This window comes from Pristiophorus japonicus, chromosome 4 (assembly GCF_044704955.1).
Source record: "Pristiophorus japonicus isolate sPriJap1 chromosome 4, sPriJap1.hap1, whole genome shotgun sequence".
Taxonomy (NCBI): domain Eukaryota; kingdom Metazoa; phylum Chordata; class Chondrichthyes; family Pristiophoridae; genus Pristiophorus; species Pristiophorus japonicus.
In genome coordinates this window covers 132,834,260-132,849,283 of record NC_091980.1, presented here as the reverse complement: position 1 = coordinate 132,849,283, position 15,024 = coordinate 132,834,260, and the positions used below count along the sequence as shown (strand labels likewise).

The window sequence follows — 15,024 nt, the reverse complement described above, 5'->3', positions numbered from 1 at the left end:
CAACATTCAGGATCCCAGGGTCACTTCATCCCTTTTGTATTCTGCTGAGCCACCACCTCTGGTGGGTCTGTCCTGCCGGTGAGACAGGACATACTCAGGGATGGTGATGGAGGAGTCTAGGACATTGACTGAAAGGTATGATTCTGTGAGTATGACTATGTCAGGCTGTTGCTTGACAAGCCTGTGGGACAGGTCTCCCCATTTTGACACAAGTCCCAGATGTTAGTGAGATGGACTTTGAAGGGTCGACTGGACTGGGTGTGCCATTGTCTTGTCCAAAGCTAGTGCCGAGTTCGATGCCGGGTGGTCCGTCCTGTTTTACTCTTATTGATGTTTCTTGTAGCAGTTTGTTACAACTGAGTGGCTTGCGAGAACATTTCAGAAGGCAGTTAAGTGTCAATTGCTGTGGGTTTGGAGACACATATAGGCCAGACCGGGGAGGACGGCAGATTTCCTTCCCTAAGGACATTAGTGAACAGATGGGTTTTTACAACAATCTGATAGCTCCCTGGGCAACATTACTGATACTAGCTTTTTATTCCAGATTTTTATTTGATTAACGAAATTTACATTCCGCAGCTGCCATGGTGGGACTTTTACTCATGTCTCTTGATCATCAGTCCAGGCCTCTGGATGACCCGTCCAGTAGCATAACTACTATGTTACCGTACTTAGCTTCCCAAGAAGCCCGGGGGCAAGGTAGAAGCCAAGCCGGGGATAGGGGCAGAAGCGGGAGGCCATTTGGTCAGGGATGAGGCAGCAGCGGGGGGCCATTTGCGAGCCGTTGACTGGGATGGGGAGATTCAGCATGAAAACACTACCAGGCCAGGTACAGCATGGATACAAAAGCAAAATACTGGATGCTGGAACAAAAGCGGTAAATGCTGGAAATCTCAGCGGGTCGGCACGGGAAAAATCAGCACGGGTTAGCTGCAGAGTAAACTGTAGAACAACACGTTACCCTGGAAACCCAAATGCTCGGGCATGCGCAGAATGGGGCCTCAGTTTTGAGGCGCTATTAATAAGCTCCACCCACAGAAGCTAAGGCCTTTCTGCGCGGCGCCAAATTCAAACAGAAAAATGTCGACACTTCGGATTTTTTTTGGAGCTACTTTGGCTTAAAAAATTGGTCGTTAATCTTAAATAGCGCCAAAAAAAGGCAATGTGGAATCTTGGGCCCTTGGAACTTTTATTTATTCCCCCTTATAAAGCGGGCATTTATGGTTGATGTTTTTCCCAATTGATTAGCCTGAAGAGTAGAGGATTCATTTAAACCTGTATTATGGATATTTGAACTGAGTTTGAGGAAAGTTAGGACAATTGGGATCCTCATTGAGTTGTCAGCCAATGATGCTCATTCTTCAAAAATCTGACTGGCTCTGGGAGTCCATCCCCCTCCTCCCTTAAGTTGATTGGTGCTCTGAGAGGCTGCAACTTCTGATTGGGTATTGAGGACCGTCACTCATTATCGAGGCTGCCACACCCTGGATTATCCCTCAGTATAAATACAGGAGTTTGAGGTTGGTTAAATCTCAGTTTGTTGCTACAACAAAGGTTAGATTTGTGAAAAAGAATCAAGATGGCTTCTCAAGTGCATCAGAACTACCACCAGGACTGTGAGGATGCTGTCAACAAGCAGATCAACATGGAGCTCTATTCCTCCTATGTTTATCTCTCCATGGTGAGTTTTGCATTTTAGACCACTTCACAATGGAGACTATGTAATGTGAATTTATTAAATTCTGTTATATCCAGCCCACCTATTTGGAGTATCTTGAATCTTAACAACTCACTTTCTTGTGCTCCTTTGAGTTTTTATTGAAGTTTATTTGAATACATTCTGTGCTCAATACATGGAACTCATAAATTGTATCCTCATTCTAATGCACTCCATTGACTTTGAGGGTCTATAATATTTAAGCTAGACCCTTTAAGAAGGATGTAAGGAAGTATTCTTTCCTGCAAGGGTGGTGCCAATCTGGAACACTTTTTCCCCTGCTCCCACCACTGAAAAATCAAGTCTTTGATGCTGGGCTCTGGTTTTTCATTGGGTAAGGATATCAAAACATTGTTTCCTTGCCCATGCACATACAAGTTCAGTGAGACTTTGAACCCTTGAAAGAAAGTCAAATTTGAATTTATGTAATGTACACAGTTATGGGTCTGCTATGCAATACCAAACTACCTTTTTTAAATTTCTTCATAGTCCTTCTACTTTGACCGGGATGATGTTGCCCTGCGTCACTTTGCGGAGTTCTTCAAGGAGCAGTCACATGAGGAACGTGAACATGCTGAGAAACTGATGAAATTCCAGAATCGTCGTGGAGGACGGATCATCTTAACGGATATCAAGGTTGGATTCAATAAAGGAGTGGCCTTCTGTCCAGCTCCCCTTCGACTGATTGTTCCCAGTACATTCTGAAGCAATTGGTTCCAATTTACAACACAGGCCATTTGGCCAAACTGGTCTTTGTCTTTGTTTATACTCCAGCGAGCCTCCTCCCACCTTGCTTCATCTTGCCCTCTCAGCATATCATTCTATTCCTTTCTCCAAATGCACTTGCCTAGCTTACCCTTAAATACATCTATGCTATTTGCCTCATCAATGTGACTCCAGTGGTTGTGATAGCATAATGGCAATTTTATATTCTCACACATGGGTTCATGGTAAAGTAGACTTTTTATTGAACCCCTAATTTCCGTCAATACTTTTTAATGTTTGTTTAATCCATTGTAAGTGCACTGTTGGAACTTTCTTTCTTTCCAGAAACCAGAGCAGGATGAGTGGAGCAATGGTCTGGAGGCGATGCAGAGAGCTCTGCAGATGGAGAAGAATGTGAACCAGAGTCTGCTGGATCTGCACAAACTCTCCACTGAGAGGACAGATCCTCATGTAAGTTGTTAATAATTTAATGTGGGCTTTTGGGTAAGTTGGAGGCTGTGGCACTTTGCTGTTGTTGGGGCTAATTAAAAGATCTCCAGATTTGAGTTGGTGTCTCCCTATGTACTTTTTGTTTGGGAAGGGATGGGGAAAGTTGACCTACTTTGGACAGTGACTTGTAAATGTGTCCCTGTGATCCCATGATCTGAGCACCTAATGATGCAGTAATTCCATCAATCTCAATTGCATCACTTGACTCTCCTCCAGTTCAAGAAAATTAAAATCCAAATTCTGAAGGGAAGCTGACATTCCTTGATATCTGCTGCTGGACATAACTAGTTTTCCCTCTTTCAGTTGTGTGACTTCCTGGAGACCCACTACTTGGATGAACAAGTGAAGATGATCAAGAAGCTTGGAGATCACATCACCAACCTGAAGAGACTGGGAGCCCCTGAGAATGGCCTGGGAGAGTACCTGTTTGACAAGCACACCCTGGGGGGTGGGGGGGAAGTGACTAAACTGACTGGATCAAGCACTTTGTGTTTAGTACATGTATTTATATAATGGGTACCCCTGTCCTGTAGGGAATGATGGCTTCTGACTTTGTACAAAGATCTGAGACATTTCCTCTTGTGAAATGTAACATAACTGTAAATAAACTGTACAATATTGGACTGGGTTTTATCTCCTTGTATATTTGAGTGGTTGCTTATTATTCAATTAAAATAATGTGGTTTACATCACACCAGAATTAGCTGGAGCTGTGCAACAAATATAGGATTTAATCCTATGAAATTTGTTTTTTCTCTAGTGTAATGTCGATGTATTGAATTGAATGGTAAGACACATGTTGCAAGGTCTAAAATTTACATTTAGACCATTAACAGCCCATCAGCTATTGACTGAGGGTCAAAGCATAGGCAGAGGTACAGTTTAAGGAGACTCTTAAATAGGTTTAGGAAAGGGAATGTATGAACTAGACAGCTGAATTAAAAATACCTGTTCCCACTTTTGAACATTCTCTCAGCCTTTGATAAATGACAACTCCATACAACAAAATACAAGTTGCTGTAATGTGTGTTACACAAGGAGTGTTTCCCAGTATGTTGAGTTTCACCTCTTCAGACAGTGAAGAAAAAGTCCTGGGTTAACTTCCTATTTAATAATTGCACTGGCCCTGGAGTTAGCAGGTTGTATTCAATAGTTGCTGCAGATCCTGTTTGGTTATTATTGCAGGTTGTTCAGTAACTGAACTCACCACTGGTCTGTAGATGTTCTGTTAAGCTTTGTAGGCAGAGCTGCAACTGCTGTACAGACCAGCAATGTCTGAGTGCATTGAACCCCAGGCACTACAATTGGGTGAGGAGGGAAAGCAACAGGTGACATCAGCTTGCTGTCACAGCTTCAGTGGATACCTGCGTGTGGTGGTTCTAGGACAGATTTTCATCTGCTCAATCCTACCTCATGGCTAAATAACTTGCCAACATGACCGTGGTTCACATGAATAAATAATTAGGTAAGTTATTGAATGAATACCTGTGCAATTGTACTCCAACATATCTTCTGAAAGGAGTATATTTATTTCATTAAAGGCACAAAGCAAAAGGCCCAAGCAGTTAAACACACACCTCTGGATAAACATTTACCTCACCCCCAGCTCCAATGCCTAATACCTCAATTCATCAACCCAATGTATCCATTTGTATTTAGACTCATTGTGCATTTCATACCAAATAGCAATTAATCTGTCCAAATCCACAGGGCTCTCCATTTCTCTCCTTCACCCCGATGAATGGATTCAAATGTAAATGCTACAGCTGTAATAATCCAGTGTTTACAAGTTTGTTTTAGGAATTTAGCTGAAAACTGTATTTGTTGCAATTAAAGTGCCATAAGCCATTCCATGTTAATGTCTTTGCAACTCTCAAAGGCACTTTTTGGGTATCGATGTTGCAATATTTCATATATTGATGAGCGACAATTCCACGAGTCGGCCAGGGTTTGCAGCTGATGGGTTTGGCAACTTTCTGTTTCTGACAAAGTCTCAAGCTCACTCGATTTGAAAAACTTCACAGGTGCCCGTGTTTTAAGAATTACATCGCATTCACAGCACAGAAAAAGACCATTCAGGCCCAACTGGGCCATGCTGTGGTTTATGCTCCATGTGAGCCTCCTCACTCCCCACTTCATCTAGACCTATCAGCATATCCTTCTATTCCTTTATCCCTCATGTGTTTATCTAGCCTCTCCTTAAATGCATCTGTGCTCTTTGCATTCAGAGTTATTACTGTGGGTAGCTCAGTAACTAAACGTATCACTGCTGCTATAGACTTCCTGTTGAGCTGTGTGGGCAAAGAAGCAAGTAACTGCCATACAGACCAGTAATGTCTGAGCTCAAGGCTTCATTTATTGCCCATCTCTAATTGACCTTGAAGGTGAACCGCTTTGTAGCACTGAGTGCCTTGCTGGGCCATTTCAGAGGGCAGTTGATAGTCAGCCACTTTGCTGTGGGCTTGGAGTCACATATAGGCCAGACTGGGTAAGGACGGCAGATTTATTTCCTTAAAGGAAATTAGAGAATCACATGGGTTTTTATGATAATCTTCTAGTTCCACGATCACCTGTAGTAGCTTTTTATTCCAGATTTATTTGTTTAATTGAATTTATATTCTGCAGAACCGGTGGTGGGATTTTGCCTCTATCAGTAGTCCAGGCCTCTGCATTACTTATCCAGTAACATAACCACTATTGTGTCATACCCCACGTAGAATACACGATTGGGCGTGGTTCTGGGACCTCTCCCACCCCACGTCATGGCTGACTAACCTGTGAACACTCACTGACTCGGCTCCCACATGAATAAGGAATTGGGCAAGGAATACGTGTGGGATTGTACTCCAACAAAGTATAATCCTCCTGAAATGAGTAAATGTATTTCACTAAATGCATAAAGGTTATTTATGCATTTGGTGAATAATGCATAATTCACAAAACGAGTTAAATTGTCAAGTCAAATAGATACTTCTCCTGAAACTTTCACACCCCCGATTCTCCGCCCCGCCATGTCTGTTCCATCAATTTATAAATCCAATACCAGCAGCTCCTTCATAAATGTATCCATTTGTATTTTGTCCAATTGTGAATTTCATACCAAATAGCAATCATCCTTTCCAATCCTACTGGATATCTCTTTGTCCCCTTCTTGTCCATGAATAGATTCAAATGTTGTTGATGCCGAAGGTCCAATAATCCAGTGTTTACAAGTTCATTTAGGAACTTTGCTGAGAACTGCACTGGGTGCAATTAAATTGTCTCATTTAGTCTTTCCATGTTAATGTCTTTTTAATTCTTTCCAGGCTGTGGGTGCCACTGGCAAGGATGGCATTTATTGCCCATCCCTAATTTTACTTGACAAGATGGTAGTGAGCGACCTTCTTGAGCTGCTGCAGTCCTTGTGATGAAGGTACTCCCACTATGCCGTTATAGAGGGAGATCAATGATTTTGACCCAGTGCCAATGAAGGAATAGCGATATATTTCCAAGTGAGGGAAATTGCAAGTGATGGTGTTCCCATGTGCCTGCTGCCCTTGTCCTTCTAGTTGGTGGAGGTCGCGGGTTGGCAAATACTGCCAAAGAAGCCTTGGTGAGTTGTAGCGGGGAATCTTGTAGATGGTACACAATGCAGCCATGGTGAAGGCAGTGAATATTGAAGGTGGTGGATGGGATGCCAATCAAATGAGCTGCTTTGTTCTGGATGTGTCGAGCTTCTCGAGGGTTGTTGGAGCTGCACTCGTCCAAGCAAGTGCAGAGTATTCCATCACACTCCTGACTTGTGCCTTGTAGATGGTGGAAAGGCTTTGGGGAGTCAGGAGGTGTGACACTCGCTGCAGAATACCTGGCCTCTGACCCGCTCTTGTTACCACAGTATTTATGAGAGTGGTCCATTTATGTTTCTCTTCAATGGTGACCCCCAGGTATTAATAGTAGGAGATTCGGCAATGGTAATGCTGCTGAAAGCAAGGGCAGGTGCTTAGACTCTTGCTTGTTGAAGATAGTCATTGCCTGGCACTTGTGTGGTGCAAATGTTACTTGCCACATGTCAGCCCAAGCCTGAATGTTGTCCAGGTCTTGCTGAATGTGGTCATGGACTACTTCATATTCTGAGGAGGTGCAAATGGAACTGAACACTGTGCAATCATCAGTGAACATTCCCACTTCTGACCTTATGATGGAGCGAAGTTCATTAATGAAGCAGCTGAAGATGGTTGGGCCTAGGACACTGTTCTGAGGATCTCCTGCAGCGATGTCCTGTGGCTGAGATGATTGACCTCCAAGAACCACAACCATCTTCCTTTGTGCTCGGTATGACTCCAGCCATGGAGAGGTTCCTCCTTGATTCCCATTGACTTCAATTTTATCTGGGCTCTATGATGCAAACTTGGTCAAATGCTGCCTTGATGTCAAAGGTAGTCACTCTCACCTCATCTCTGGAATTCAGCTCTTTTGTCCATGTTTGGACCAAGGCTGTAATGAGGTCTGTAGCCGAGTGGTCCTGGCCAAACCCAAACTGAACATCTGTGAACAGATTATTGGTGAGTAAGTGGCATTTGATAACACTGTCGACGACACCTTCCATCACTTTGCTGATGTTTGTGAGTAGATGATGGGGCAGTAATTGGCTGGATTTGATTTGTCCTCTTTTTTTTGTGGACAGGAGATACCTGAGCAGTTTTCCATGTTGTCGTTAGTTGCCAATATTGGAGCTGTACTGGAACAGCTTGGCTAGAAGTGCAGTTAGTTCTGGAGCACAAGTCTTCAGCACGACAGCCGGGATGTTGTTGGGGTCCATACACTTTGCTGTATCCAGTGTGCTCAGCTTGATATCATGTCAAGTGAATTGAATTGGCTGAAGACTGGCTTCTGTGATGGTGGGGACCTCAGGAGAAAGCTGAGATGGATCATACATGAGGCACTTCTCGCAGAAGATGGTTGCAAATGCCTCAGCTTTGTCTTTTGCATTCGCATGCTGGGTTCTGCCATCATTGAGGACGGGGATATTCATGGAGCCTCCTCTTCCCATTAGTGCTTTAATGATCTCCCACTATTCACGACTGGATGTGGCAGGACTGCAGAGCTTTGATCTGACCCATTGATTGTGGGATCGCTTAACTCTGTCAATCAACAAAAATGTTTCCATTGGCTGAAGGGTCAATAATCAGAGGGCACAGATTTAATGTGATTCGCAAAGGAACCAGAGGCGACATGAAGAAAAACTTGTTAACTCAACGAGTGATTAGGATTTGGAATCACTGCCTGATAGGATGGTGGAAACAGATTCAATAGTAGCCTTCAAAAAGGGAACTAGACAAATACATGAAGGAGAAAAAATTGCAGGGTTTATGGGGAAAGAACTGGACTAACTGGATTGCTCGTTGAACGAGCCGGCACAGACTCGATGGGTCGAATGGCCTCCTTCTGTGCTTTATTATTCTGTGATTCTCTGAAGACCAGCACTGTGCACAGGACTCCAAGTATTGTCCAGCCAAGGTTCTGTACAAATTTAACATGCTGCACACGGATGTGGTTCAGCTGCAGACATTCCTCGCTCTGAGCTCAGAACTGCGGTAATGGTTAACTGTTTACGTACGCATCACAAAATATATCAGGTCAATGTTCACCCCACTCCATGCAATAACATAAGAACATAATTAGGAGCAGGAGCATGTCCAATGGCACCTTGAGCCTGCTCCAACATTCAATATGGTCATGGTTGATCGTCAACTGCACTTTCCCACCCTATCTCCATATCCTTTGATTCCCTGTGCTGATACCTACTGACTCAGGGACAAGGGTGTTAGCAACTGAGGCAAGGTTGATCAAATCTTACATTTATATGATGCCTTTTGTTCAGGACAGCCCAAAGCACTTCATAGCTGATGAAGTTCTTTTGAAGTTCAGTCACTGTTTTGTAGCAGCCAATTTATACACAGCAAGGTCCCCATTCGGTCTGTTTACAATGGGAAGATCTGGATCTGGATGAATGTACACAGGTGGATTTGTAACACTGCTCCAACTAAAAGACACAGTCAGCACCACTCACAACAAATGCAAAGTCATATATGTATGGAGGCTCAGATTGTAATTCCCCTTCCAAATGTATTCATTCACAATACAGGGAGGGACAAGCAATGAAGGTCCGCAGGAACTGAGGAATGTGCCCACAGTCAGTCAGTGGGGAGTCAGGTTGTGGATATCTCCACCAGTTTAAATATACCTCATGAAAATTAGTGTGAAACCTAAATTTGAGGTGGTTCTGGTTTGTAGATTTTCAAAGTTTCTAAAAATCAAAATTATTCATGTCCTGTTCAAAGATGCAGCCTGGATTTTAGCCTGCTGTCCATGGCCAGATTTGGCACAATCACCTCAAGGTGGTCCACCTCTCCCTCTCCACGGTCAAATATTATTATTTGAAGCTCATCATGGATCAGAACAAATCCAAACCATCTTTCTCCAGTCTTCATCGCCTCCTCTGACATCACTTGCACCCACCATTTTCTCTTGACACTCAGTGTGAGCTCATACACTGCTTTGAGTATGCAGGTACAGCAGGCGGTGAAGAAAGCAAATGGCATGTTGGCCTTCATAGCTAGGGGATTTAAGTTTTGGAGCAGGGAGGGCTTACTGCAGTTGTACAGGGTCTTGGTGAGCCTCACCTGGAATATTATGTTCAGTTTTGTTCTCCTAATCTGAGTAAGGACATCCTTGCTATTGAGGGAGTGCAGCGAAGGTTCACCAGACTGATTCCCGGGATGGCAGCACTGACATATGAGGAGAGACTGGATCGACTGGGCCTGTATTCACTGGAGTTTAGAAGAATGAGAGGGGATCTCATAGAAACATATATAATTCTGACGGGACTGGACAGGTTAGATGTAGGAAGAATGTTCCCAATGTAGGGGAAGTCCAGAACCAGGGGTCCAGTCTAAGGATAAGGGGTTAGCCATTTAGGACCAAGATGAGGAGAAACTTCTTCACTCAGAGAGTTGTGAATCTGGGGTATTTTCTACCTCAGAGAGTTGTTGATGCCAGTTCATTAGATATATTCAAGAGATATGGTCCTTATGGCTAAAGGGATCAAGGGTGTATAGAGAGAAAGCAGGAAAGGGGTACTGAGGTGAATGTTCAGCCATGATTTCATTGAATGTTGGTGCAGGCTCGACGGGCCGAATGGCCTACTCCTGCACCTATTTTCTATGTTTCTATCTTAACCCCTACATAGTCATCTCAGGTGCTTCTGCCTCATATTCTTCCACATAGGACAATGAGGCCAAAACAAGGAAAGAGAAAAGATCCAAAAAAGTCGGGTATGTCCGCTTCATGTCTCTTACACTCGGGATGTCTAACCTCCCAATGTCCCATGGTTCAATGAGTGTTAGCATTCTAGAATATGGTGTCACAATAGGTCACTGTTGTTATGTATGGAGAAAGAGTCAGACTGAATACTGTGAGCTCAAAGTAAAGTGTGACCTTGGTCTTTCATTGCAGGTCTCCAGAGTGCCTCTCCAACCTGTGAGGCCTCCTTAAATACCTGTGTTGTCAAGGGATTATGGGATCCCTGGTACTCCAGGGGATGAGCCCTCTGGTGGCTGTACAGTGTATATGCAAGTTTACATATATAACAACACTCCCCCCCCAAAGTGAACAGTGTAACAATTTACAAGATGAGTCAATCTGGGGCCCTTCTTGCCATGATTAATCGTCTCGGAGTGAAAGCTGGTATTGTTGAATCAACTGTTGGGCCCTCGCTGGGCGGCTGTGCAGCTGGCCTTGCTGGGCTTTCTGGTGTGGTGGGACCTACTGGGCTGCTGTGTATGATGGGTTCTGCTTCGTGGCCAACCGTGGTGTCGGTTGCCACTGGTGTGTATGCTGGGGGGTCAAAAAAGGTAGGGTACAAAGTGGGTTGCTCAGTATAGCCCATGAATCTGAGTTTGATTTGGTCCAAATGTTTCCGGTGAATGAGTCCATTTGAAAGTTTGATCCGAAACACCCTGCTCCCCTCTTTGGCCACAACAGTGCCGAGACGCCACTTGGGACCTTGTCCATAATTCAATACAAACACAGGATCATTGACTTCAATCTCAAGTGACACATTTGCGCTATCATGGTATGTACTTTATTGAAGCCGGCTGCTCTCTACCTGTTCATGTAGATCAGGGTGAACTAACGAGAGCCTTGTCTTAAGTGCTCTTTTCATGAGCAGTTCAGCAGTTGGGATACCAGTGAGTGAATGGGGTCTCGTGCGGGAGCTAAGCAGGATTCGGGATAGGCAAGTTTGCGGTGAGTCTTCCGTGACCCTCTTCAAGCCCTGCTAGATGATTTGCACTGCTCTCTCTGCCTGATCATTGAACGTTAGTTTAAATGGGGCAGATGTGACATATTTGATCCCGTTGCAGGTCATGAATTCTTTGAACTCAGCACTGGCAAAACATGGCCCATTGTCGCTCACCAGGACATCGGGTAGGCTGTGTGGGGCAAATATGGCCCGCAGGCTTTCAGTAGTGGCAGCGGGCATGCTAGCCGACATTTTATCACATTCAATTCATTTGGAGTACACATCGACAACCACAAGGAACATTTTACCCAAGAAGGGGCCCGCATAGTCGACATGTACACTAGACTACGGCTGGAGGGCCAAGACCATAAACTTAGCGGCGCCTCCCTGGGCGCATTGCTTAACTGCGAGCATGTATTACATCTGTGCATGCAGGACTCTAAGACAGCATTGATACGTGGGATCTGGCTATCGCTTTCATCATTACGATGCCTGGATGGGTGCTGTGGAGGTCACTGATGAAGGTGTCTCTGCCCTTCTCGGGAAACACTACTCGCTTGCCCTACAGATGGCAGTCTGCCTGTATAGACATTTCATCTTTGCGCCGGTGGAACGGCTTTATCTCTTTCTGCATTTCCACTTGGACACTGGACCAGCTCCCGTGAAGCACACAGTTTTTGACTAGGGACAATGGCCCCAAGTTTCCATATGATTTGCTCCTGATTTTTAGGAGCAACTGGTGGAGAACGGACTATCTTAGAAATCGCAATTCTCCACATTTTGTTTTCTGCAGTTCTAGTCAGTTAGAACAGTTTCACTTTGGAACAGAATTTTTTCTTCAAAAGGGGGCATGTCTGGCCACTGACTCCTGATTTCCAAGTTTCCACAGTGAAAACGTACTCCAAACTAACTTAGAAGGGAGCAATTGAAGATTTTTGTAGAACTGAAAAAACCTTGTCTACACATTAAAAAATCAGGCGCAGGTTACAAATTAGGCGTCTGGAATGAGCTGGGAGTGGGGGGAAGGGAAGTCATTAAATTCTACAATAAATCCTTATATATACTTATACAAATATTATACAAATAAATCCAACCTGAATAAACATTTATCAGCAAAGAAAAGATTAAATAAACCATCTTCCTTCCTGTGTGAAAGTGCTTCAGGCAGGTTCAGTCAGCTCAGCGGTGTGGCGTCGTTCCCGCGAACGGGAGGGAGGGAGGGCTCGACCAACCGACCGACGGCAGCGGGGGGGGGAGGCAGGGAGGAGGAGGCAGCCGTTCCCGACAGCAGGGGGGGGGAGGAGGCAGTGAGAAGGTGCAGGAAGCCTCAGAAGTTGAGGCAGCCATTCCCGACGGCAGTGGGGGGAAGCCGTCGGGAAATGGCTGCCTCAACTTCTGAGGCTTCCTGCACCTTCTCACTGCTGTAAGAAGCCTCAGTGCTGATCGTGGAAGGGCAATTGGTTTTATTAAAAAATGTTCAAAAATTAAACAGCTACAAAGAACGACAAAAATGGCCGAGTGCCAATGTTTCCTTCACACTGTGCGTGCACGAACGCTCCAACGCGCACGCGCAGCGTTGCCGTCACGAAAAAAACTAATTAAAATGGTACCCGCCCCCTCCCACTTAAAAAATCGGCACGAGAGGTAGGCTCCGCCCCCTGGGCGCCGTGCCAAGCTGCCATGGAGCTGCAGGGCGCTTCAGATTCGCGCGTTTTTTTTCAGGCGCGATTTTCGGCGCAAAAACCGGGCGCCCAGCTCGGAGGGGCGCCTGTTTTGTAGCGTGTGGAAACTTGGGGCCAATAAGTGGTCCTGGCTCGTCCAGGTTTTGATCTGCCGGGCAGTGGCGGATGATTGCTCACTCTCAAATGCTTCCATAACCATGACTAAATCTGCAGGCTGCGCCATTTCCACCCCATGGTGGACAATGGCAGCCTACTGAGAGCATCAGTGCAGTTTTCTGTGTCTGGCCTGTGGTGGATGGCAAAATTGTATGCGGATAAAGTGAGCGCCAACACCCCTAGATGCGGGCCGATGCATTAGTATTTATCCCCTTACTCTCGGAAAACAGGGATATAAGTGGCTTATGGTCAGTTTCCAATTCGAGTTTAAGCCCAAACAGATATTGATGCATTTCTTTAACCCATAGACACACGCTAACATCATGCTATAGGCTCTCTCAGCCTTAGACAGACTCCTAGATGCATAAGCAACCGTTTGCAATTTCCCAAAATCATTAGCTTGTTGCAATACACACCCAACACCATATGACGACGTATCACATGCTAGTACCAAATGCTTACATGGATCATACAACACAAGCAATTTGTTTGAGCATAACAATTTTCTCGCTTTTACAAAGGAATTTTCTTGATTTTTGCCCCATGCCCATTCGTCCCCTTTATGCAGTAAGACATGCAGTGGTTCTAACAGTGTGCTGAGACCTGGTAAGAAGTTACCAAAATAGTTCAGGAGTCCTAGAAACGACCGCAGCTTTATCACGTTCCGTGGCCACGGTGCATTCTCGATTGCCTCCATCTTCGAATCGGTGGGCCTGATGCCTACCGTGATCCTCCTCCCCAGGAACTCCACTTCAGGGGCCAGGAAAGCGCACTTCGAGCATTTTAACCTGAGTCCCACGCTGTTGAGTCGACTAAGAACCTCCTCCAGGTTCTGCAGATGCTCGCCTGTGTCCCGACCTGTAACCAAAATATTGTCCTGGAAGACCACAGTGCGTGGGTCCGACTTGCGTAAGCTTTCCATGTTTCTCTGGAATATCGCCGCCGCTCATTGAATTCCACACGGGCATCTGTTATACATGAAAAGACCTTTGTGCGTGTTGATGCAGGTGAGGCCCTTCGATGATTTCTCCAGTTCCTGCGTTATGTAGGCGGAACTCAAATCCAGCTTCGTGAACGTCTTTCCTCCCGCCAGCGTTGCAAAGAGGTCATTGACCTTTGGTAGTGGTTATCGGTCCTGCAGGGATACACGATTGATAGTTGCTTTGTAATTGCCACAGATTCTAACGGAGCTGTCTCCCTTGATAACTGGGACAATAGGACCGGCCCACTCGTTGAAGTCGATCGGTGAAATGATGCCCTCTCTTTGCAACCGGTCTAGCTCGATCTCTACTCTTTCTCTCATCATATATGGTACTGCTCTCGCCTTGTAATGGATGGGTCGTGCCCCGGAATTAGGTGGATCTGCACTTTTGCTTCTTGGAATTTGCCGATGTCTGGTTCGAAGAGCGAAGGGAACGTGTTTAAGACCTGGGCACACGAAGTGTCATCAGCGGACGATAGCGCTCGGATGGCGTCCCAGTTCCAGCGTATCTTTCCCAGCCAGCTCCTGCCGAGCAGCATGTGACCATCACCTGGTACCACTCAGAGTGGTAGCTTGTGCACCGCTCCATTGTAGGAGACCTTTATGGCAGCACTGCCAATTACAGGAATCAGTTCCTTTTTGTAACTTTTAGTTTCGTGTGAATGGGACTTAAGACTGACCTTGAGGCTTTGCTGCACCACAATTTTTTGAAAGTCTTTTTGCCCATGATGGACTGGCTCATGCCCGTGTCCAGCTCCACTGACACCGGGAATCCATTTAGTTCAACATTCCGCATTATCAGGGGACATGTAGTGGTGAATGTGTGCACCCCATGTACCTCTGCCTCCTCGGTCTGAGGCTCTGGTTCGTCGTGATCCGCCATGGATCTGTCCTCCTCTGCAACATGGTGGTTTGCAGGATTAACAGGATTTGCAGCTCACCTGCACATATGTTGGAGGTGTCCCATTGTTACACTGCCCTTGCAAACGTA

At 45.4% G+C, this 15,024-nt stretch overlaps 1 protein-coding gene across 1 annotated transcript in view; it reads left to right on the top strand.

Moving 5' to 3' along the window:
* The first annotated feature begins 1,579 nt into the window (after window positions 1-1,579).
* Window positions 1,580-15,024, top strand: part of LOC139262667 (ferritin heavy chain, oocyte isoform-like) — a 32,987-nt gene continuing 19,542 nt past the window's right edge. Inside the window, exons 1-4 of the mRNA XM_070877818.1 lie at window positions 1,580-1,681; window positions 2,207-2,353; window positions 2,768-2,893; window positions 3,236-3,380. Of these exons, the coding sequence (XP_070733919.1) occupies window positions 1,580-1,681; window positions 2,207-2,353; window positions 2,768-2,893; window positions 3,236-3,380 (520 nt within the window). The remainder of the gene's footprint in view (window positions 1,682-2,206; window positions 2,354-2,767; window positions 2,894-3,235; window positions 3,381-15,024) is intronic.